Raw genomic sequence first — 25,249 nt, 5'->3', positions numbered from 1 at the left:
AACGCCAGACTTTTAGCTCCATGAAGGCAGGCACCATGCCTGTTTTGTTCAGGACCTTACACCCTGTATGTGGCACAAAGTAGGCACTCAGTAAATACTTGTTGAAGCTCTAAGAAACTGTGCTGTGAGTGGAATGATCTCAGTGACCCACCACTGGGAAGTATTGTCTGTATTGCCAAAGTGCCACTAGAGGAGTGTTGATCAGGACTGAATGGCAAGTAGGTTAAGTGTCAATCTACAGTATAACAGGTATTGTATGACTGTATCTGTGTACACAAGTCTTCTATAGATGTATACATATGTATATCTAAATGTATGGAGGAAGGTTTGGAAGGATATTTAAAAACCTCAATTCAGTGGTTAACTTGGGAGAGGGAAGTATGAGCCGTGAAGGGTTACTTGGTACTTTGATTTCCATATTATTATAATTTTTTTATAGAGAAAGGTTTTCACTTGTGTAATTCTTTTAAAAAAAGGTAGATCTGGCTTAAAAACAGTTTCTGCTGTAGGAACCCAGTGGGATGAGACAGCATCAGGGGAAATTTTTATTAGTATTAGGAGAAAACACAGACATTGGGATAGAAGATTGAAGAAACGGACTTGGGGAAGAATGAAATTCAAAAGAGAGCATCTTTGTCACTTTGTGCCCTTCCCGGTGTAGGTTTATCATCAGGACTCTTTGTGTGAGTATATACTTTATATTGTAGGAGTGACAGAACTTTCAATAGCATTCCTGGGAAAGAATATAAAATTTATTTTACTGTGAATTGGATAGTGGATACTGACCATGGCCAACAGTGGATTCAGAGCTCTAAATAGACATTATCTATCTATCTGTCTCCCTATCTGTCTCCCTATCTATCTTCTATCTATCTATCTGTCATCTTTTTACCATAAAGAAATGGGCAATAAATGTATTTAGCATTTGTGAATAGTACAAAGCTCTTTTTTCATTGGCTCTTTTTTGCCCTCAGTAAATCTGTGAGGAATGTTTTTATAATCATCCCTTTAAAATTTTTTTAAAAACATGTGAGGACATAAATCTCAGAGAGATTAAGTAACTCATTCAGGGTTACTTAGCTGATACGTTGTGGAGAACAGGACTGGATCCCAGGTCTTCTCTACCAGATATTATTTATTTATTTTTCAAGAAAGCATTGGCCAGAAAAAGATAGGAATCACTTATTAATATAGTATACTGTGAAACAGGTGTTTTGGCCATCTACATTTGTGAAACATCTTTAGATATGGTAGTAAGAAAACCCATTTACTGGATAGATTTCAGAAATTTCTTAGGCAGTTGAGACTAAAACTTAAACATCAGGAGGAGGTCAGTATTAGAAGTCATTCAGAAAAAGTAGCTGTCTAAAATAACAATATTTTCTAGGCAATAAGTTACTACAAATGAGCTGGCTCTCAGTGTTGTAGATAATTGACAAGAGCTTGTAGATGTCTACAAATTAAAGACTAAACAATTTCATAGTTGGAACTGGGGCAGAAGTTAAACACATGTAGTTATTTTATTGTCTGTCACTGATTCATTCTTTGACCTAAATTCTCAGACTCCTTCATATTTTTTTTTTGCTTTTTTCCATGATTCAAGTTATTGAACAGTTGGAAGCTTAAGTGATGTTGCACATTTTAACTAAAAGTATGTAACTATTAGCATTCTGGAATAATTTCTTATAGCACAGCCCTGTGTATTTATTTAATTTTTCCTAAGAGTAGTATTGATTATATTTTTGGATAATAAAAATGTCTTTAGGAGTTGTTATTGGCAGGTTTTTATAAATACACTAGTCCCCCTTTATCCATGGGAGATATGTTCCAAGAACTTCCAGTGATGCTTGAAACCACAGATAGTACTGAGCTCCATATATACTTATGATAAAGTTTAATTTATAAATTAGGCACAGTAAGAGATTAACAGCAACAATAATAAAAGAGAACAATTATAACAATATATGGTAAAAAAGTTATGTGACTGTGGTCTCTCTTTCAAAATATCTTGTACTGTAAGTACCCTTTTTCTTCTTAAGATGATGGGAGATGATCAAATGCCTACATGATTAGGTGAAGTGAGGTAAATGGTACAGGAATTGTGACTTAGTGTTAGGCTACTGATGACCTGACGGTTGGTCAGGAGGAGGACCATCTGCTTCAGGTGATCCTGGATCACTGAGCCCTGATGATGTCAGCAGTTGGATGTCAGGAACAGACTGTGACATGGCTGGGATTCCTGATGGGACAGCCCGAGATCTCAGAAAGGGCATGAAACTTAAATCTTATGAGCTGTTTATTTCTGGAATTTCCCATGTAATATTTTCAGACTTCGACCGTTGGTAACTGAAATCTTGGAAAGGAAAACTGCATTTAAGGGGGGACTACTATATATTTATTATATCCATCTTTGTACATATTTGTGTAAGAAACAAAAGAATGTGTAATCAGAAGGGATTCTGGGGACCAAATAGTTCAAATGGAGAATTGAGAGTCCAGGTAGATTGGCAGAATTGCAGAGGTATCAGGTCTTTAATCATGAGTTCAGGACGCAGCAGGCCACTACTTTAGGTGTGGAGGCCTAGGATTTAGAACTGAGCTATACTATCTTTAGACTTTCTAAAAACTTATGACTTACTGCCACAGATGATGCCAGCAGTCATATTATAAGATTGGGTGACCCCTCCAAACTGGATCATCAAATTAGTTAATATCTTCTTAAAAGGAATGAATCCAAGAACATGTTGGAGCTACGTCTGGATGCAAATGAAATCGTGTTACAAATTCTGAGCAGACAGATAATCCAATGATAACTTTTAAGCAGTGAGCTATATTGATATTATTGTCAACTTAGCAGGGATATCAAAAGAACACTTGGCAAGGAGTAAATAGTGTTTGTTACTGTAGTGGGAAAACCAAAGGGAATAGAGAGATTGGGGGACATCAAAGTAAAGCAGTTTATCTTTATGGTCAAAGACCTTCAGCATTTAAAGGATATTTAGATAAATGTTTCTCAAACTGTCTTTGGTGAAGGACTAGAGTTTTAATAAAAGTCCAGTCTGTCACCAACTGATACTTTTCTAAAATATAATAAGAAAGAATTACTAGAAAAATGAAATATTTATATTAGATTCTTCTTTATATTAGATTCATCAAAATTAAAACTACTCTTATAAATTGCTCTAAAAGTTTCTAAATTCTTGCTCTCAGTATCTGTGCTTGTCTCATCATGGATTAGTAATAGTTTATAGTCTAGTACTGGTCCATGGGCCCCACTTTGAGTGTCACTATTCAGAGGATTTCTACATTCTGACAGTCCCAGAGTTGGCCTTTTTGAGAATTCTATCTGAGGGGTGAGACAGTGTAGTACATTAGTGATAAGTAATTCCTAGCTACACATTGCATAATCTGAGATACTGGTTTCTTTTTCGTTTGAAACAAATACAGTAGAACAAATGTGGTAGAAGGTTATAAGAATGAAGACTTCTCTCAAAACTTTCAGTTAGTTGGTTTAGTAAAAATTCAGACAAAGCATGATTACTTTGTTTGTGTATTCTACATATAGACCAAAGAAGCATGACTTTTGAGTAAGGAGAGAATGTTTACAATATAGTCTTTTTTGGGGAAACCTTCTTCCTTTATTCCTGTGCATTTTAAAGATCAAACATTTTAGGCCGCCCAGTGGTTAGGACTCTACGCTTCCACTGCAGGGGGTGCGGGTTTGAGCCCTGGTGGGGGAACTAAGATCCTGTATGCTGTGCGGCACGGGACCCCACCCCCACCAAAAAAAAAAAAAGATCAAACATTTTTTGCTATTTGCTTGTTAAAGCTATATATGGATTTATATTTTCTAAGTTGATAAACATCTTAACACTATGCCAGTGACTTGGGTGGCATTTCACTTTTTCTGTCGAAACTGATGATTTTTTTTGACTGGGCTGGGCACATTAAGTCAATTTTTATTATATTGTTTTTTGTTAAAATGTCAACATTTGCCATTTCAGGTTGTTTAATGTAGTTCATGGTAGAATTCATTTTTTTATAAAAACTTAATAAAGAACTGGTGTTGGCTTTTTAAGTCGTGTTATAGTATAATATTGTCTTAATCTAGTCTAGAGTTAACAGAATTTCAGGATTGGAAGGCATTAAACCCTAACAACCACCATGTGATATATTAGCCCCTTCTAACAACCACCATGTGATATATTAGCCCCTTCTTAGCTTCCCTGCTAAGCGCCTGTCCAGGCTGTGCCTGAGTATCTCCAGTCACAGGGAAACTCCATGAGTCCCAAGGCCACTTATTGGGCAGCTGTGCTGTTAGTGCTTTTGTGTCACTTCTACATCTTGACACAGTATGGAACAAACAGTGAATCCTCGATGCAACAGTACTTCACATAAATGAAGATAGCTGTCACGTTTTGTATTTTTCTCTTCTGCAGGCTGACACGTAGCCTTTGCTTATACCATGTGATTTGTGTCCTTTTACCATTCTTGTTGGCTTTTCTGAATGTGATCCAGTTAGTCTCTCTACTTCTCAAAGTGTAATACCTAGAGCTGAATGACGTGTTTGAGGGATGGTTTTAACCAGTGTGGAGTACAGTACTGTTATCTTCATTTTTCTGGAAATTATATTCTCTGAGGTTGTATTGGACAGAGCTTTGTGTTGCAAACCATTGGCAGGTTGTAACCCATTGGTATGTTATAAAATCATTTTAGTGGGTCTCGATCCACATTTAAAAAATATGAAATAGGATAGAACTGAATAAAAAATATCAGTGCATTTCATGTAGTAGAGCTAAGTATTACAGAAAAATGTTTCAATTTGTATATATAGACACATAGACACTTGTGTATACACACGTACCCATATATGTACATATATACTCAGCGCATGTGTGTGTAGTGAGTGGTGGTACAAAGTGGTGATATATAAGTTTCTTACTGTGTATCAGAAAGGTGTGAAAGCCTCTGGTCTAGACTAGAGGCTTCCCCTCCTTGCTTTTCTCTGATGGCTCCTGTTCTCTTCCGGCTCTGCCACCACTTACATCCTCCAGCTGATATTCTTCTCTTTCTTCCCCTGTGGGTCCTGCTGTGCAACATGAGGGGCATCCTGGGCTCCATTAGATTTGACTTGGGACCTGGGAAAATCATTTTACTGCTCTGATTCAATTTCTGCACGATGGGACCCCCTCTGATAATTTTTGTCTGTGGAATAAAGAAGGCATAGTAATGAGGTGAGGGGGTCAATTGAAGATTTGTTTTTTGCTTGTTTGCTTTAAATTCTGAAAATTATTACCCAAGCAAAATTAAGGCTTTAATGAATACAGTGTTTGAGATAGACTTTCCTTCTCCATATTTCTGGTTTTGCAATTTGTGCTTTTGAATACTCCTAACAGTAATTACGTACTCTGTACCAGGCCCTGTTCTAAGCACTTTATATATATCAAGTCAGTGGATCCTCATGACAGCTCCATGGAGTGTGACTATCATCCCCATTTTACAGATGAGGAAACCAAGGAAGAGACCGATTATTTAACCTGCACGAGGCTTTAAAATTCATAGTGTATAACAATTGTATCTCAAATGGCAATCTAAGAAAAAAATCCTCTGAAACCACCTACAGCTGAAATCCGTGGATGGCACATTTGTCCCATTATCTTGTAGTTCCAGATATGCTCATATAGCAGATGCTAAGTTTTTTCATAATCACTTAAAGAGAAGAATTTGAGAATTTAAAAAACTTTTCTTTCATCTTTGGAAAGCACCTCTCACCAGCAGGAAAGGGAATCCTTTAATGACACTTCAGATCTATTAACTCTCCCTCTTCCCTCCGCTTTCCCATTCTCTCTCCCCTTCTCCATTTTTACCTTCACTGTGTTGTCTGTTTCCACTGCAGTTCACTCTTCTACTTCTTCTTGTTTTTTTTCTCTCTGTCCTCCCCTGTCCCCTACCAGTTCTCCATTTATTCTTTTCTGTACCCTACCTTTGCACTGTTCATGTTCACTCAAATTTATTTATTTATTTAAATTTTTATTTTATACTGGAGTATAGTTGATTAACAATGTTGTGTTAGTTTCAGTTGTACAGCAAAGTGATTCAGTTATACATATACAGGTATGTATTCTTTTTCAAATTCTTTTCCCATTTGGGTTATTACAGAATATTGAGCAGAGTTCCCTGTGCTATACAGTAGGTTCTTGTTGGTTATCTATTTTAAATATAGCAGTGTTCAAATTTATTTTTTATAAGAAGTAATATACTGAGCACCTAGTAAGTGTGAGGCACTGTGGAGATACAAACAAATAAAACTAATATCATGAAAATCAGTAAGAGAAAGATGAAAGCTCTGCTAGTTCATTCCCTTGAGAACGTGAGCTACTGGAGCATGCCAAGACAAATACTCTCCAGTCCTTTCCTGTAAGGAGCAGGAATTGAGATTGGGATTTAGCATATAGGTTATAAATGGTATAAAATATAAAGCAGAGTTCAGAGAATAGGGAATACATCCATTTAGGTCATGTTTGGGGTCAAGGAATGAAAATGGTGGCCTAAAACTGTTACAGGAATATTTTTATTGAACAAATTCAGTGTTTTATATAAAAATTGCTTTTTCTAAAATTATGTTGTACATTAATTGTAAAAAATAGTATGTAAGTTGGCCTTGTCCCTGGTGATTTCTATAATTTTTTTTTTTTTTTTTTGTGATATGCGGGCCTCTCACTGTTGTGGCCTCTCCCGTTGTGGAGCACAGGCTCCGTACGCGCAGGCTCAGCGGCCATGGCTCAGGGGCCCAGCTGCTCCACGGCATGTGGGATCTTCCCGGACCGGGGCATGAACCCGTGTCCCCTGCATCGGCAGGCAGACTCTCAACCACTGCGCCACCAGGGAAGCCCTATAATATTTTTTAATGTAAGAATCACCAGCATTCCCACAGTTGGAATAGGAATCCGTCCAGGACATTTATGTAATTTGTTTCAACTTTGATATGACCTTGGGGTACACTTGTCTTCTCCGGCTCCACTTGCTCACCTGTACTATATATGCAGTAGTTTTCAGGTGCCTCCTGTGTGCCACCAGGTAGGCTGCTGAGCATTAAGGGATCTAAGGTTTAATGTACTCTAGTTTATTATAGAGCTTTTGTTTTAGCAGAGCATCTGTCTCCTTGGTTTTGCCCTATTTAAGGACACTTGAAGGTACTTATTTTTCCTTCCTCTCTCTTGATCAGATCCAATTAATTCTTAGAGCCCGGGTTCCAGTGAACCTTCCTTGACTACCTGCTGAAAGTGGTTTCTCTGCTGTCTCAACTCCTATTGTGCTTATTTTCTTTAACCACTAATTTGGCAATTAATCATGTTAATTGCTTTGTGACTTGTATCTATTGTTGTCTTGAATTGTTATTTAAATTGTGCCTTGTTTGACTTTCACAGGTTTGATTTTTGTCTTCTGATTACAGTTCAAGGTTCTTGAGAATAGAGACTCCTTTCTGTGACTCTTATAGCAGTTATCTTTTTTGATTATGTACCTCAAATAATTTGATTATGAACCCCTAATACATGCATATTTATTTAATTATTAAACATACTTGTATATTATAAAACATATATGACATATATTAAAAAGAATGATATACACTCTATTACTGTATATAAAGTAGGTAATCAACAAGGACCTACTGTATAGCACAGGCAACTCTACTCAGTATTCTATAATAACCTATATGGGAAAGAATCTGAAAAAAGATATATGTATATGTATAACTGAATCACTTTGCTGTACACCCGAAACTAGCACATTGTTAATCAACTATACTCCAATATAAAATAAAAATTTAAAAAATGATATAAAATGAAATAAGCACTACTGTAAACATAATTTATGTAATTTTAATATGGCATTTTCACTTGTCATACCTGAAAAAGTAATCTTTTTAAACTCAGGGCTCATGAACAACTACATGGGAACTGAAAGAGAGTGCCAGGGTCAATCTGTATACTACATATTGGTAAGGATTAATTTCTCTCTCTCTGTCCATATATGTATACACATGTACATATACATATATTGCACATATATATATACACACACATACATATACATATATATGCATACACACACACACACACACACACACACACACACACACACTCTTTTCCCCTAAGTTTTTCTTCCTGCACCTAGTGCGTTGTCTTACATACTCACTTGAAGACAGACCATGGACCATTGACCTGTTAGGTGTAACACTTTATATAGTTATTTTAGTAATAATGTTCAACAAATACTTATAAATTGATTTGGAGTAAGGAAATGTGTATCCCCAATCACATATTTTTGGAAATGTTTCCATAAGAGTTAAGAAAAATTCAATTAAAGAAGAGGTGAAGGGCTTCCCTGGTGGTGCAGTGGTTGAGAGTCCGCCTGCCGATGCAGGGGACACGGGTTCGTGCCCTGGTCCGGGAAGATCCCACGTGCCGCGGAGCGGCTGGGCCCGTGAGCCATGGCCGCTGAGCCTGCGCGTCTGGAGCCTGTGCTCGGCAACGGGAGAGGCCACAGCAGTGAGAGGCCCGCGTACCACCCCCCCCAAAAAAAGAGATGAAGATCATGAAAACAGCTGTTTCAAAATGATTTAGTGTTATGTGAAAGGAAAATGTGAACTTGCATAAGCACTTTTTCATAAGTTTATTGACCATTTGGATCTCCTTTTTTTTTTTTTTTTTTTGCGGTACGCGGGCCTCTCACTGTTGTGGCCTCTCCCGTTGCGGAGCACAGGCTCCAGATGCGCAGGCTCAGCGGCCATGGCTCACGCATGTGGGATCTTCCCAGACCGGGGCACGAACCCGTGTCCCCTGCATTGGCAGACGGACTCTCAACCACTGCGCCACCAGGGAAACCCCTGGATCTCCTTTTATGAAGTGCTCCTTTGGGTCTGCTAACTTAGTTATCTTTTTCTTATTAACATTACAGGAGTTCTTTATATGGTCAGGATATGAGCCCTTAATCAATTTTATATGTTGCAGATATCATCTCTCACTCTGTGGCTTGTCTTTCACTCCCTTAATGGTGTTTTTTGATGAACAGGAGATCTAATATTAAGGTGATCCTGTTTACCCATCTTTTCCCTTATAGTTAGGGCTTTTGGGGAATTTTTGTTCACCCCAAGTTCTTGAAGATATTCTTACATTATCTCTTTCCATCCCAAGTTATCTTCTAAAAATATTTTTCTTCACTGTTTACATTCAGAGCTTCAATCCACTTAGACTTGATTTTTGTGGAATATTACAAGGATAGGGATCAGGTTTCATATTTTTCACTGTAAGTATACCCAGTCGACCCAGCACCATTTATCGAAAACAATTTCCTTTCCTTACTTCTGTGTAAAGATGCCTTTGTCATAAATCAACTGTCCAGATATGTGAGGATCTTTCTCTGGACTCTCTATTCTGTTCCACTGTTCTATTTGTCTGTCTTTGTACCAATGTCATTATTTTAATGATTTATAGTAATTTTTGATATCCAATAGAGTAAGTTCTCCTACTGCGTTTTTTTCCTTATTGTGGTAAAATATAACATAAAATTTACTATTTTATCCATTTTTAAGTTTACAGTTCAGTGGCATTAAGTATATTCAGATTGTTGTGCAGTCATCATCACCATCCACCTCTAGAACATTTTCATCTTGCAAACCTGAAACTCTGTACCCAGTAAACACTATTTCTCCTTTCCCCTCAGCCCCTGGCAACCATCATTCTGTTTTCTGTCTTTTTGAATTTGACTACTCTAGCTACCTCATATAAATGTTATCATACAGTATTTGTCCTTTTGTGACTGGCTTATTTCACTTAGTATAATATCTTCAAGGTTTATCCATGTTGTAGCATATGTCAAAATTTCCTTCCTTTTTATTGATTGGTTGATTTTGGCTGCATCGGGTCTTAGTTGTGGCACGCAGGATCTTTCGTTGCGGTGGGCAGGCTCTTTGTTGTGGCGCACAGGCTTCTCTCTAGTTGTGGTGCGTGGGATTCAGAGCGTGTGGGCTCAGTAGTTGTGGCACGCAGACTCTCTAGTTGTGGCACGAGGGCTCAGTTGCCCCGTGGCATGTGGGATCTTAGTTCCCTAACCAGGGTTCGAAACCCTCTGCATTGGAAGGCAGATTCTTAACCACTGGACCACCAGGGAAGTCCTCAAATTTCCTTTCTTTTTAAGGCTGCTGAATAACATTCCATTACATGTATATACTACATTTTGTTTATCCATTCCTCAGGCGGTGGATACTTGGGTTGCTTCCACCTTTTGGTTATTGTAAATAATTCTCTCAAGTTTTCTTCTTCAAGAGAATCTGGTCTATTCTTGGTTCTTAACATTCCGTTTAGAATCTGCCTTTCAGGTTTCAGATCAACCTAAGGAGAACTATCATCTTGTCATTATGTTTCTTTTAATCTGTTAACATGATATCTATGTTCATTTTTAATTTTCTTCTTAATAATAGCTTTCTAAATAGTGTTCTTGTGCATCTTTTGTGACATTTGTTTCTATGTATTTGATTGTTTGATGTTATTTTCGATGGCATCTTTCTAAAAGTTTTTATTTTTTAACTGATTGTTGATGGTATATAGATGTACATATACAGTATACAGTTGATTTTTGTTGTATGTTCTTTGTCTAGCAACTTTACTAAACTCACATATTATTTCCAATGATGCAGATGAAGATTTTAAAAGCTTTCTACATGCAGTCATATTATCTGCAAATAAGTATAGTTTAATTTCTTCCTTTCCAATATTTATACCCTTATTTCCCCATGCTACATACTGTGTACTAGCCAGGACCTCCAGTACAGTGTTAAGTAAAAGTAGTAAGAAAGGATATCCTTGTCTGATTCTCTATCTCAAAGGGAAAATTTTAACATTTTGTTACTAAGTATGATGTTGCTGTAGGTTTTTGGTAGATGGCCTTTATCATATTAAGGAAGTTTCTTTTTTTAAAAAAATTATTTTATTTATTTTTGTCTGCATTGGGTCTTCGTTGCTGCACGCGGGCTTTCTTTAGTTGCGGCGAGCAGGAGCTACTCTTCATTGCGGTGCACAGGCTCCTCATTGCAGTGGCTTCTCTTGCTGCGGAGCATGGGCTCTAGGCACGCAGGCTTCAGTAGTTGTGGCACACAGGCTCAGTAGTTGTGGGTCTTAGGCTCTAGAGCGCAGGCTCAATAGTTGTGGCACACGGGCTTAGTTGCTCTGCAGCATGTGGGATCTTCCTGGACCAGGGCTTGAACCTGTGTCCCCTGCATTGGCAGGTGTATTCTTAACCACTGTGCCACCAGGGAAGCCCCAGAAGTTTCTTTTTTTGGTCCTTGTTTTCAAAGAGTTTTAAAAATCATAAAGGATATTTAATTTTATCAAACACTTATCCTGCACTTATTGAGATAATCCTCTTAATTTTCTTTTTTATTCTGTTAGCAGAGTGAATTAAATGCACGTATTAGAAAAGAAGAAAGGTTGGACAGTAATGAGCTAAGCATCTATCTCAGAAAGTTAAAGGATTCCCCCCCTCCTAGTTAACTGCTAAAAATAGTATTTGAGCCCATCATTCCTACTGAAATCATATTGCAATTTAAACCACATTTTTGCTATAGGAACACCTACTAAGATTTAAAAATACTCCCTACTCTAAAGTAGAGTTGAAATCTCTCATTTATAAATGGAGATATAGCATGGAAACTGAGAATAACAGTTGATGCCACATGAACTGGCAAACACATATTTTTGAATATTTTAATTTTATAATTTTTAAAACATTCTGGGCTGACTCACTTATTCTGGTAATGGCATTTTGGATTCCTATGCTAAGAATTAAATCTATCACTTTCTAGTAGGGCCCAGAAATAGATTTTAGGCTTTAGAGATGTAGAGGATGTATTTGGTATATCAGGAACATCATATGTCATCAAGTAGGTAGTTTCATTCTCCTGGATAATGATCTAAAACAGCGGTCCCCAACCTTTTTGGCACCAGGGACAAGTTTCATGGAAGACAGTTTTTCTATGGACGGGGGAGGGGGGATGGTTCAGGTGGTAATGCAAGCCATGGGGAGCGGCAAATGAAGCTTCTCTCGCTGCTGGTCCGCAGCCTGGGGGTTGGGGACCCCTGATCTAAAACATCTACTTCAGTGTGATTTTGCTGCCTCCTTTTACCAATTTTAATTCATGAGTCTTCTTGTAGAAAGGCCTAAGACTTGACCTAGTGGGTTTTGATATAGTCAACTTAGATGTACCATAATTCCCTTCCAAGACTGAGGGTGAAAGATTCTGTGAATCAGAGGTTCAGATGCCTTCACAGATAAAATGCCCATTTTATCGATTATTTAGATAGCTGTTAAGATATCCTACTTCCGTCTTCTAGCTTCCTTACTGCTGAATTTCAGTCTAGAAACTGATAATTTTGAAACTGATTTAGTCTGAGTGGAATTATTGATGTTGGATTTAGTTCAGAGAAAAATTAATTCTGTAAAATGGAAATGTGCTGAATATCAACTAACAATAATTCACTCTAATTTATAAATTAATAGTTATTTAAAATGCAGTTTTTGGTCTTTGAGCCTGTTTTTTCTTTATACTCACCTGTTATTTTAGGTTGCCAAAGCTGAAGACTTCCTTCTTAGCTGCTGTTAAATATTGTTGGTTAAGCACAAACGTCATTATCAAGAAAACAGGAAGCTATGTAGGAGAACATGCCAAATGGTGAATTAATAGTCAGGGTAAAGGAAACTGACGTAGACTCAGGGAAGGAACCCTAGACTCATCTACTTTGTTCTTTTTAGGTGGCTTGAAGAATAGAAATGGTTTGTCATTATTTTTTCCAGAAAGTATGTCAAATAATAGGTTTAGCATTAAACTAGAAAGCATATATTTTGCATTGTCTTAAAAATGCTGATGTCTTAAATGTTGTAGAATATCTTCATATAACTTTGTTAATCAAGATTAATTCTTGGTTGTCACTCAAATCATATAAAGTGTTGTGAAATTGCCTACCTTTTCCTCTTTAGAGTGAAACTCTACTAATTTGAGTTTGATCTCAGTAATTAGGAACAAGTAATAATTTAAAGAGGATTCAAATCCAAATTTATGTTTCACTATTTATTTAAAGAGTTTGCTGAATAAATCAAGAGTGTCAACATTGTAGCACCTATTTAATCAAGTTATAAGGGCCTTGCTCCCTCTTTTGCATCATTGATTTACATGTATACAGTTCTTATTACTGAGAAATCATTTTCTTTTCATTAAAGCACATGTGGTTGAACACTTTTTGGCAACTTATTGTCAGCTTTTACTTTCCAGTATTATAAGTACTTAATAAAAACACATTTGTTGAAAAGAGTTATAATTCACATTTTCCAGTAAGTCTGATGGTTTCCCCTTTAATTATTGAGAGATGATTTAGTTTGGTGGTTAAGAAAATGGGCCCTGGAGCTGGACATCCTGGGCTTGGATCCCAGCTCTGTCACTTACTAGCAAGTTGCATGTCTTCTGTATGCCTCAGTTTCCTCATCTGTAAAATGGAGATAATAATAGCATCTATTTCTGAAGGTTGCCGTGGGCTTAAATAGTTTAATCTAATTAAAGAACTTAGAACAGTGCTCGCCACATAGTAAATGCCCAACAAATGTTAGCTGTTGTTATTATTTCTTGTGAAAACAGAGTAATTTTGGGTAATGACTTTAAGTTTAAATTCTGAGTTGCATGCACAACTCTTCAAAGGGAGGACCTTCCACAAATAGTCACACTTTCAGCTTTCTCAGAGGTGAGGATGAGAGCGCCTTCCCAATTCCAGTTAAATCATCAGTTTTTGTCAGGAAAAGAGCACTGGACCGGGAATCAAGTCTTATGCAAACCTTTCATTCAGCAAACCTTTATCTCCATACATAGTCGGTGGAGTAGCCACGTTCTGGACACCAGTGCTGCTGGATTCTAGAGATTTAAAGATGATTTAAAGATGCTTAGGCTTGGGCTTCCCTGGGGGCGCAGTGGATAAGAATCTGCCTGCCAGTGCAGGGGACACAGGTTTGATCCCTGGTCCGGGAAGATCCCACATGCCACGGAGCAACTAAGCCCATGCACCACAACTACTGAGCCTGCGCTCTAGAGCCCGTGAGGCGCAACTACTGAAGCCCACGCGCCTGGCGCCTGTGCTCCACAACAAGAGAAGCCACTGCAATGAGAAGCCCGGGCACCGCAATGAAGATTATTAGCCCCCACTCGCCACAACTAGAGAAAGCCTGCACACAGCAATGAAGACCTGACGCAGCCAAAAATAAATAAATAAAAATTAAAAAAAAAAAAAAAAAAAAGAAAAGATGCTTAGGCCCAGGAGAATAAGATGTGGCCAGAAGTGGAAGTGGTTTCTAATCTGTTGTCATCTGTAAAATGACAGTTTTTGAGTTTAGCTGATGATTACAATCATACAGTAAAATTTCATCAGTGCTGGGTGCTTAGCACTGTGCTAGATGGTATACTAAGACATTTTTAAAACTGTAAAGCAGTTCTTGGCACCAAGAATCTTAGATCTGGTAGGAAAAACAAACCACAATTAGAAAATAGATCAATAATAATACTGAGAGTCGTGATTAGATGTAAAATAAGAGATCATAGGAATGAGAGTATAAGAAGGTTATTATGCTTAGCATTTCAACATGCCAATGGTTAGCTGCAATTTCTGTAATAAAGAACCAGAGTAAACTGCCTGATTTGTTGTTAACCTGAATCCCCACTTGAGAATTCCCACTTGCATAATCTTTTTAAAAGGGAACTCAACCTACTTTGTTCTTCCACATGTTAAACTTTAAAATCTTGAGTCCCCAGATATTGGGGTAATTAGAATTTAGTGAAAGATACATTTTTAGAGCATAGTTCATCCAAAAATCCTTTTTATGTTATAATGCCAAGATATGTGTTTTGTTCTTGTCACTGCTGTATTCCCAGTGCCCAGCACACTGCCTGACCTGTAGTAAGCACTCAGGAAGTATAGTTGAGAGGGAATTCCCTGGCGGTCTAGTGGTTAGGACTCCGTGCTTTCACTGCTGAGGGCGTGGGTTCAATCCCTGATCAGGGAACTAAGATCCCACAAGCCTCTGCTTGGCGTGGCAAAAAAAAAAAAAAAAATTAAACAAAAAAATATAGTTGAGAGACAAATTTGAAATTACATTTAAGTTGTCAGCAATTTCTAAGTCATTTAAAAATTATTTTACTATTAAAAGATACTCAGTTTGGAATATTGGTTTTTTAAACCTTAGATCTAACTGTGTGTTAGGACAAGTTGCCATTATACAAATATAATTTTAATGAAGTTGGTAGCTTTTTATTTACTAGCATTTTCATACTTGTGTAAGGAGGTGCCTTTCTAGGAGAATGAACTTTCCCACTGTATTAGTTCTCTGTAACTGCATTTGACTGCAGCTTCATGGGAGGCCTTACACCAGAACTGCCCTGCCAAGCCATTCCCAAACCCTGCCACATAAGAAACTGAGAGAGATAATAAATGTTACAAATGTGACATTTTGTGATATCACAATATAAAGACTTTCATATACTTTACCTGAAGACTCCTTATAGGTAGATCATCCTGCCTTCTTTCCTTTTGAAGAGGAGTGAAGCACTTTAGAAGAAAAAGATAAATCAAGCCATCATAGCCAAGTTTCCTGAGACAAATATAAAAAGAATGTATTTAGCTTTAAAATATTTATATAATTGTAGAATAGTTCATGTTCATTATTAATCAAAACAATGCAGAAAGGTAGTTGAAGAACATTCTAAAAATCACCCCAAATCCTGCTACATTTTGGTGACGGTCCTTTTGAAATCTGTTATGTACATAGACATACACACACGTTGATCTATCTTTTCCGTATGTGGAGCCATACTATCCGTATGTGGTTTTCAGGATTTTTTAACCCACGCCCTTTTTTGATTAACAGAAAAACACTCTTTGAGTGTGATTTGAAATTTCATGGTATATTAAATAACATGACCAAAACCAATTTTATTTTATTTTTTTATGTTTTTTAATAAATTTTAAAATTTTATTTATTTACTTTTGGCTGCACTGGGTCTTCTTTGTTGCTCGCGGGCTTTCTCTACTTGTGGTGAGCGGGGGCTCCTCTTCTCTGCGGTGTGTGGGCTTCTCATTGTGGTGGCTTCTCTTGTCGCGTAGCACGGGCTCTAGGCTCTTGGGCTTCAGTAGTTGTGGCACACGGGCTCAGTAGTTGTGGCTCTCGGGCGCTAGAGCACAGGCTCAGTAGTTGTGATGCACGGGCTTTGTTGTTCCGCGGCATGTGGGATCTTTCCGGACCAGGGCTCGAACCTGTGTCTCCTACATTGGCAGGTGGATTCTTAACCACTGTGCCACCAGGGAAGTCCATCCAAAACCAGTTTTAGACAGAGGTAATTAAAAAAGCGGAAACATTTTAGTTTAATCTTAAAAGAACCTTTAGGTAACATGACATTGGTTTGTTTCCCATAAAGCTATTTATCCTAGGTAATATGAAAGACAGAGCATAACAAGATATTTTAAATAATTTTCTCAGTATTTAATTGGAGGAGAAGCTGACTACTTTTTAGGAGAGAGAGACCAGCTTAGCCTTTCTTGCCTCTGTTCCCTTGAACAGTTCAGTTCTTGGCCCCAAATTTGTGTATACCTCTCAGCAAAACAGAAGCCCTACAGTTCACTGGAGATTAGTGACATAACCTGTTTATACTCCTGTTTGAGGAGTATTACCCCTGACACCATCCCCACTTCAAGTAAGTGATCTTTCCAACAACAGGACTCTTCTAAGGTGAGTTTTTCTTCTATCTTTTCTTCTTTTTCGTGCTGTGTTAGTGGCCTGTATAGATTGGCTGGCCCACCCATGGATCTGCCTCTGTGTCCATGTGAGACTTGGCTGTCATCTCACACTTTCAGCTCTTGACGTCCCTTCTCCCTAAATGTGAGCTTGTCTGCTAGTTGTCCCTGTTGAATAAATCTTCTGGTCTCCCTTGCCACTGCTGTTTCCCTCATCCAAGTACCTAGCATCATTCTTGGCCTGAAATGGACTCGTTTCTGGTCTCCTCGTTTCCGTTTTGCCTCTTTACAGCTCCCTTTTCCATACAGTATACTGGGTAATCTTTTAAAAGCTTAGAATCAGATAATATTACTCTTCCTAAAACCTTCCTTTGTGCTTAGAGTAAAACCTGGATCAACCGCCACCACTTCCAAGGCTCTGCGTGGTCTGTCCCTTGCTTAATCTCTTGTCCTGCTCTTTTGCTGTTTTCTCTCTCAGTCACTCTGCTCTAGCCGCATTGCCCAGACTTAGCAAGATTCCTTCCCCCAGAAATATCAAACTTGTTCCTGCCTTCACGCCTTTGCACCAGCTGTTTCCTCTAGCTGGAACGCTCTTCCCCAGAGCTTTCATGGTTGGCCCCTTCGCGTTATTCAGGTTTCGGATTTCACCTCCTCCAGGGGTCTTACCCAGTCTTCCAATGTAATGTGGCTCCTGTTTTATTGCAGCTCGCTGTTTTATTTTCTTCATCACATTTAGCAATCTTAAACCATCTTTGTGTGTTTGTCTCCTTTTTTTTTTTTTTTTTGCGATACACTGGGCCTTTCACTGTTGTGGCCTCTGCTGTTGCGGAGCACAGGCTCCGGACGCGCAGGCTCAGCGGCCATGGCTCACGGGCCCAGCCGCTCCGCGGCATGTGGGATCTTCCCGGACCGGGGCACGAACCCGTGTCCCGTGCATCGGCAGGCGGACTCTCAACCACTGCGCCACCAGGGAAGCCCTGTCTCCTTTTTTTATCATTTCTCCGTCCCTCGCTAGGTCTCCGTCCCTCGCTAGAATTTAATTATCGTGAGACTGTAGCTCTTGTCTGTCTTGTCCACCCTGTATTCCTAACACAGAACAATGTTCAATAAATCTTATCTAAGTGAAAAGAATCAGTGAGTGAATCACGCAGGTGGAGGAATGTATTTTTCTACACCCTGAGGTGGCTGGAACCAGCCCTTCAAGTAGGAAGGGAGGAAGGTGAAGAGGCAGAGCACAAAAACACTTTCCTAGTCGTGGTTAAGGCATAAAGTGAATAATGTAAAGTGTGGCCCCACCGTGAATGTAAGAATTTAGAAACCTAATTCACATTGAAGAAGGATGAGTTATTCAAACAAACCAGAATCAGATTAATCCTGAGGATTTCCTGTACTATTAATAACTTCAGTCATTAAGTGGTGTAGGTAATTTGATGATCTTCAAGACCCCAAAAGACACTTGATTGAATATTTTTAAAAAAAATCATTTAAAAACATTGCTGGTTGAATATAAGAGAAAAAATTCTTAGTGTTGCTTATAGGGTCATTTCTGTCCCTTTGTATTTTATAATGCGAAAATTTATGTGTTTTCCTAAGTGTTTTCACAGAACTACTATGTTGTGAGCTAGAAAAGATTATACTATAAGAGAAATATTTTAGTACCTTTAATAAAATGTGCCCTGAAGAATATTTTATATTGAAAGGTGAAGGAGACTGTGTTCTTAAAACCTGTAAAACATAAGTAGATTACTCTGCAATGACTAGTGCAATTTTGTTTAGTTTATAAACTAATATTTTTATTGGCCCCTAAAGGTAAAGAGGAATAATCAACCTAGTGATTTATGTTAAATACATTAAAGTTTCTGTCTGCTTCTTTTCTCTTTCACATTCAAATAGTTTTGGGAAAAAGTAATAGTTAATCTGAGATCTGAGTTAGTTTTTCTTCGAGCCAGCACTTCTTAAATTTAGTTTCAAATGACTGTTGCCCTTCAAAGTGGCCATCTCGGAAAGTTGTACATTTGTTCTAACAATGCTTCCATTCCTTAAACTACTTTTGTAGGTTCTTTTTCAGAAATGTTTCATAGGCAGTTTTGGAATTATGAATGAAAATTAGCCTTCTTTACAAATTAAAAACCTTGCTTTTTTTTTGACTAAATGAAGACATACAACTTCCTTGACTGACTTCATATTAATATTTTATTAATTTATGAAGCCAATATTGCTGTTATGCAGTTGAAGTTATGACTCAGAAGATTATGAGAGATATCTTACAAAGTAAATCTCTGTAAAGAACAAAGAGTATTGTATAACTTTGTGAAGTAATAGATTAAAAAAAAAACAAGCTGTTGAGACCTGGGTGACTAACTCACCCCCCTTTTAGATTTGCATTTTATCTGAAACTGAGTGCAGTGCATTGTGCTCTGCTACAGATGTAAGTTATGGGGTGCCAAATCTAGAGGAAGCGCCTTATTTTCGAGAAAAGAGAGAAAACCATCTGGTACCAGAAAAAGACCACAAGTGGGCTCTTTTTAGTACTAACTGAGTGAAAACTAAGAGTCTATATTTAAAATATGACCATAAAACTACTCTTCTTTTGCAGCTCTTGACATCAAAGACTACAGACCTGTTTTGAATCATATACCTGTTTTCAAAGTCGAGATACACTGCTTTGAGAGAAGTAGTTGAAGCAGTGTTGGTATTTATTGTTAGAAGGCATATAGGTTTTATTGTGGGAGAAATGAATTATTTGTTTGAGTGCAAGTCTTGCTGTGTCTTGGCCTCCATGACCATTAAGGGCTTTTATTTTGTTCTATAAGCCAGTGTTTTAATCGTTTGTCTTTAAGGATCACTTTTTATTAACTTATTAAATATTGTAAATATGCGGGATTTTAAGAAACTCTTTTCTTCTCTTTCTTTTTTTTAAAGCTGCACGTCATTGACTCCTGGACCCAACTGTGACCGATTTAAATTGCACATACCATATGCTGGAGAGACATTAAAATGTAAGTAAATGATGACTCTTCTACTGAAAAATGTAGATTACAGTGCTAGCTATTGGATTTTGTGCTTTAGTTTTTATTTCTGGCTTTTAGGTGTTATCTCCTAAGATACTGATCAGAAGGATTTACCACTTTTTGAAAATTTGTCTTTCAGTCCTAGTTCTAGTCAAAGTAAGGCATGCAGCTCAATATCAAAAAAACAGACAACCCAATCCAAAAATGGGCAGAAGACCTAAATAGACATTTCTCCAAAGAAGATACACAGATTACCAACAAACACGTGAAAGAATGCTCAACATCATTAATCATTAGAGAAATGCAAATCAAAACTACATTGAGATATCATCTCTCACCGGTCAGAATGGCCATCATCAAAAAATCTACAAACAGTAAATGCTGGAGAGGGTGTGGAGAAAAGGGAACCCTCTTGCACTGTTGGTGGGAATGTAAATTGGTGCAGCCACTATGGAGAACAGTAAGGAGGTTCCTTAAAAAACTAAAAATAGAACTGCCATACAACCCAGCAATCCCACTACTGGGCATATTCCTGGAGAAAACCATAATTCAAAGACTCATGTACCACAATGTTCATTGCAGCTCTATTTACAATAGCCAGGACATGGAAACAACCTAAGTGTACATTGACAGATGAATGGATAAAGAAGATGTGGCACATATATACAATGCAATATTACTCAGCCATAAAAAGAAACAAAATTGAGTTATTTGTAGTGAGGTGGATGGACCTAGAGCCTGTCCTACAGAGTGAAGTAAGTCAGAAAGAGAAAAACAAATACTGTATGCTAACACATATATATGGAATCTTAAAAAAAAAAATGGTGATGAAGAACCTAGGGGCAAGATGGGAATAAAGACTCAGACCTACTAGAGAATGGACTTGAGGATAGGGGGAGGAGGAAGGGTAAGCTGGGACAAAGTGAGAGAGTGGCATGGACATATATACACTACCAAATATAAAATAGATAACTAATGGGAAGCAGCCGCATAGCACAGAGAGATCAGCTCGGTGCTTTGTGACCACCTGGAGGGGTGGGATAGGGAGGGCGGGAGGGAGGGAGATGCAAGAGGGAAGAGATATGGGGATATATGTATATGTATAGCTGATTCACTTTGTTATAAAGCAGAAACTAACACACCATTGTAAGGCAGAAACTAACACACCAGTATAATTATACTCCAAAAAAGGTGTTAACAAAACAAAACAAAAACAAAAACAAAGTAAGGCAGTTGGCAGGGAGTAAATTGTGGTCAAGTGGGCATGCACACGTTTTATCTTTTATAGCAAAGGTCAGAAATACAAATGGCTACAAGGCCAGACTGGTAACATGAATGAGGGAAGCAGCCTAGGTGTGGCAAATTGGGGCACTCCTACCCAGTTTCGAGGGGTTGCCCTTACTGATTTATTGAGAAAAGGCAGAAATCTGAATTTTTATTTGAATTCTCAGTTTTAGATGTAGGCCACTTCTTCAAAATTACAATGTGGGCCAGCATTATGCAGGCCAAACCGATGTGTTTGTGGGCTGGCTTGAGCTCTTGAACCACTGGTTTGTGACCTCCATGAATAGTATGCAAGACTTACTGTAGGATTTAGTCCACCATCTACAGCATCTGCCTAGGTTGCATCAGCCCTTCTCTGCCATAATTACCAGTACTGAAGCTCTAGCCTCGTGTGGAAATGATGATAGCTTTGGTTGGTTAGTATCAATAATCTCATCAGGAATTTTCTTTCTTGAAACTGTACTAGTGAATCGGGTATGAAAGTCTCTCAATTCTTATACAGAGGAATAAAGAACAAAGATGTTGAAGGTGGGACAGATGGGTAAGCAGTGTCTTTCAGACCACTATAGGCTAGGAAAGGCCACATCTTAGTATTCGCAGAATCACTTTATATTAATTTACCAAATGCAACATGAACCAAAAAATTTGTGACGTGCTGACTTGCTAACCTTTCATTGTTAGATCATTCTCTGGAAACCATTAAAATACAAAAGAATTTCACCTGTCTGAGGTAGTAGGACAGACTAGGTTGCTACTTTTTTGGGGGAAAAATATTTTTGACTAAATTTGAAGAAAATGATCAAAGTAAATCATTCGCATTTACTAAAAATGTAAATAATTCAAACATTTTTTAATACATGAAAACAGTAGTCCTCTGTTCCATTTCTCCCCAGCCCTAGTCCTCTTTCTCAAGGGAACCACTTAAAATATTAAAAAAAAATTGTTTCAGTGTTTAGTTCTCCTGGGGATGATCGCCACATATCTAAGTAATGTGCTTATGCCTCTATTTCTTGGCTTATCAATTTTAGATATTACTATCTTTTGATTTTCTGCTCTGATGCATAAGGTATCAGCCTATTTTCACTGCACCCTTTATCTCTCTCTTCTCTGTAGTGTAATTTTACCACCACCTGTGTTGGTTACCCTGTAGCTTCAAATTTTTTCTTTTCTTTTCTTTTAAAGGATCATTTAAAGCATTGTATTATATAGTTAAGTGAACAGCTCCTAAAAGTTCTTAGTCAGTGCCTGGCACACAGTTGTCACTGTTATTACTTAAGCAAAATCTCTGTGTAGTAATCATGACCACTTAGTATGCTTTTATTTAGTTTCCCGTTAACCATAGACGGTGTCTTTTGGCTCCTCACTTTATAAGATGAAGATACTAGCCCCTGACCTTCCTTCCATTCCTCTTCCTCACCCTCCCAACTTCTGTCTTCTGTTATTTTCCTTTTGCATTGTCAAGGGTGATAATTTACTGTCTGTTCTAAATCTACAGTTGCCATCTGTGCTTTGTCCACAAATTGCTTGAATGATTACTCTGCAGGCCTGCTCCTGCAGTTATCACTATGGGATTTACCTTTATTATTCTCTTAGATTTGACCTTGTGTAGAATCTGTGTATTGAAAATTCTGTGTTTTTAGAATTATGTCTTGGTAAACAGGTTACCTTGTTATTTTGCTGGACCACAGTCTCAAACAACTTGCTCAGATTCCACTCCTCCCTCCATCCTTCCACCTTTCCTGTAGCTCCTCTGATAATTTTTTATTACCACAGTCATAATTAGGTATCTTAATTTTCTTTTTTAATAAATTTATTTATTTTTGGCTGCATTCGGTCTTTGTTGCTGTGCTTGAGCTTTCTCTAGTTGTGGCGAGAGTGGGGGCTACTCTTTGTTGTGGTGCATGGGCTTCTCATTACGGTGGCTTCTCTTGTTGCTGAGCACAGGCTCTGGGTGCATGGGCTTCAGTAGTTGTGGCACATGGGCTCAGTAGTTATGGCATGTGGGCCTTAGAGCACAGGCTCAGTAGTTGTGGCACACAGGCTTAGTTGCTCCATGGCACGTGGGATCTTCCCGGACCAGGGCTCGAACCCGTGTCCCCTGCATTGGCAGGCGGATTCTTAACCACTGCGCCACCAGGGAAGCCCAGTTATCTTAATTTTTAAGAGCTCTAAGAGCTCTGTTTCTCTTTTGCAACATCTTGTTCTTATTTTATGAATGTAGTATCTTAAAAGTTTTTGAAGGATATAGGTTTTTTTTCTGTTTTCTGAATTATTTAGATTTTCCCCAGGGATTATATTTTTATCATCTTTTTTTTTTAAACCTCTATTATTCTATAGCCTTTTCTCAAATAAAAGATGGGTTTTGGTTGTCCATTTATATTTAAAACATGATAAAACTCTGATTGGGACTTCAGTATGGGCAGGACTTAATAGAGTATGTGGGTTAATGGTGGGCAGGCTGTTAATATGAGCACCCCTACGTATCATATTTGGAGTTCAGCTGTTCTAGCTCTCCCCCAAATAGTTTATTCTGTTTTTTAAGAAAGTCTTCTATATTTTTTTCCTGGGGATACATATCTGGCCACCATGCCATTTTTGGGAGATGGGTATATAGATTATTGCCTGTGGAGCTTTTAGTCAGTCTCCCTGTTCTTAGCTCCTTGTCTCATTCTTGCCTCTCCTTACACCGGATGACTACAAGTTTTTATGGCTTTACCAGGACAGATGGCTTCCTCTTCATCAGTAGCCTCTTCCTCTCATTATTGCAACTAAAGCTTTCTCTGCCCTGTCTCTTCAAGTACTACTCTTCCATCTGCATTCTGCCTTCTAGGAATTTGTGGAAATATTGCTACTGTTTTCCCTTCCTCTTCACTCTCCTGTTATTTTTGATTTTTATCTTTCTGTTCCTCCACTATCATTTAATGAGAGGGTGGGTCTTAGGAGAGAGAGGAAATAAATGTTTGTGGTCAGTCCACAGTCTTCTTGAGCCAGAAGTAATGTGACTTCACAAAGATCTTTCTAGCTGTATGAGTTTATGTTAGGAAGCATTTACTAGTATCCTGTATCCTCTCACTACTGTAAGCTTTTATAACATTGGTGATAAGGGTATTTGGACTGGTATTTACCATATCTTGTAGTTATGTCCTATTAAGTTATTGCTTGATATCATCATTATATGCTAGAGACTTAATTTAGCCTGTAGAATGCTCTAGAATAATTGAGTAATAGATGAACTTTATATACTGAGATTCTTGCACATTAAGGTGAGTCAGACTCCTAACCTTAAGCAGCGCATAGCCAAATAAAAGGAAAAGACAATTGATTATGGAAACTGTATTTACAAAAGTTTATTGAATTGGAAAAATAAGAATGTGACATTCTGTTACTTGTATCAGTCTCTTGCCAACAGAAATTCAATCTTTAGAAGTTATTTATTGTACAAGGAATTTGTAATTGGAACATTGCTCTTAACAATTCAGAAAACAGGAAGGACGTACAGTACTTTGCAGATTTGGAGTCTGTTTCTATTTCGTCTTATATATTTTACTCTGCCTTCTCAAAGCAGATTAATGACAATATTATGTAACCAAATTTTATATTTTGAGATATTTTATATACTAGGAAACAGTTCATCTATAAATTTTGCAGTTAATGATAGTGAGAATGAAAGACAAAGGAGAGGGCACATTTCTACTCATGAATTCATGAATTTATTCCTACAGAATTACTCACATGTAAAATGAAATAATTGAAGTAAAAAAGACCAGAATATTACAGTACATTAGGAATGACGTTATTGTCTCCTCAGCTCTTTTCAATGTGAAGAGAAAACTGTTGGGCATTGAAAGCGTTGCCAATTTGTGTAAGATTCTCATGGAAGATATCAAAGGATATCTGATAAAGAGAAGTCCTTCTAACACAACATCGTAAAGCAACCATACTCCAATAAAAATTAATAAAAAAAAAAGTCCTTGAATTTCATGATTGTAGAAGAGACAACTGGTACTTACTTAAAGAGGATTGGAAAAGTGAATCATCAGTGATGAAATTGATTTAAATAAAACAAATGTTAAGATCTAGGATGGTGCCACTAAAATGAGTGAAAATATGCCCATTACAGCAAAATTCACA

General features: G+C 37.7%; 1 protein-coding gene across 6 annotated transcripts in view; it reads left to right on the top strand.

Annotated features, from left to right (window-relative positions):
* The window catches only part of BABAM2 (BRISC and BRCA1 A complex member 2), a 446,047-nt gene that overhangs the window by 27,903 nt on the left and 392,895 nt on the right, over positions 1-25,249 (top strand). For all 6 annotated transcript variants that reach the window (XM_033425181.2, XM_033425184.2, XM_004268165.4 and 3 more), the window contains one exon: positions 19,746-19,822. In XM_033425181.2, the coding sequence (XP_033281072.1) occupies positions 19,746-19,822 (77 nt within the window). The remainder of the gene's footprint in view (positions 1-19,745; positions 19,823-25,249) is intronic.

This window comes from Orcinus orca, chromosome 13, assembly GCF_937001465.1.
Source record: "Orcinus orca chromosome 13, mOrcOrc1.1, whole genome shotgun sequence".
In the NCBI taxonomy this organism is placed as follows: domain Eukaryota; kingdom Metazoa; phylum Chordata; class Mammalia; order Artiodactyla; family Delphinidae; genus Orcinus; species Orcinus orca.
Note: the sequence above shows the minus strand (reverse complement) of the source record. Positions and strands in the feature narration are given on the sequence as shown.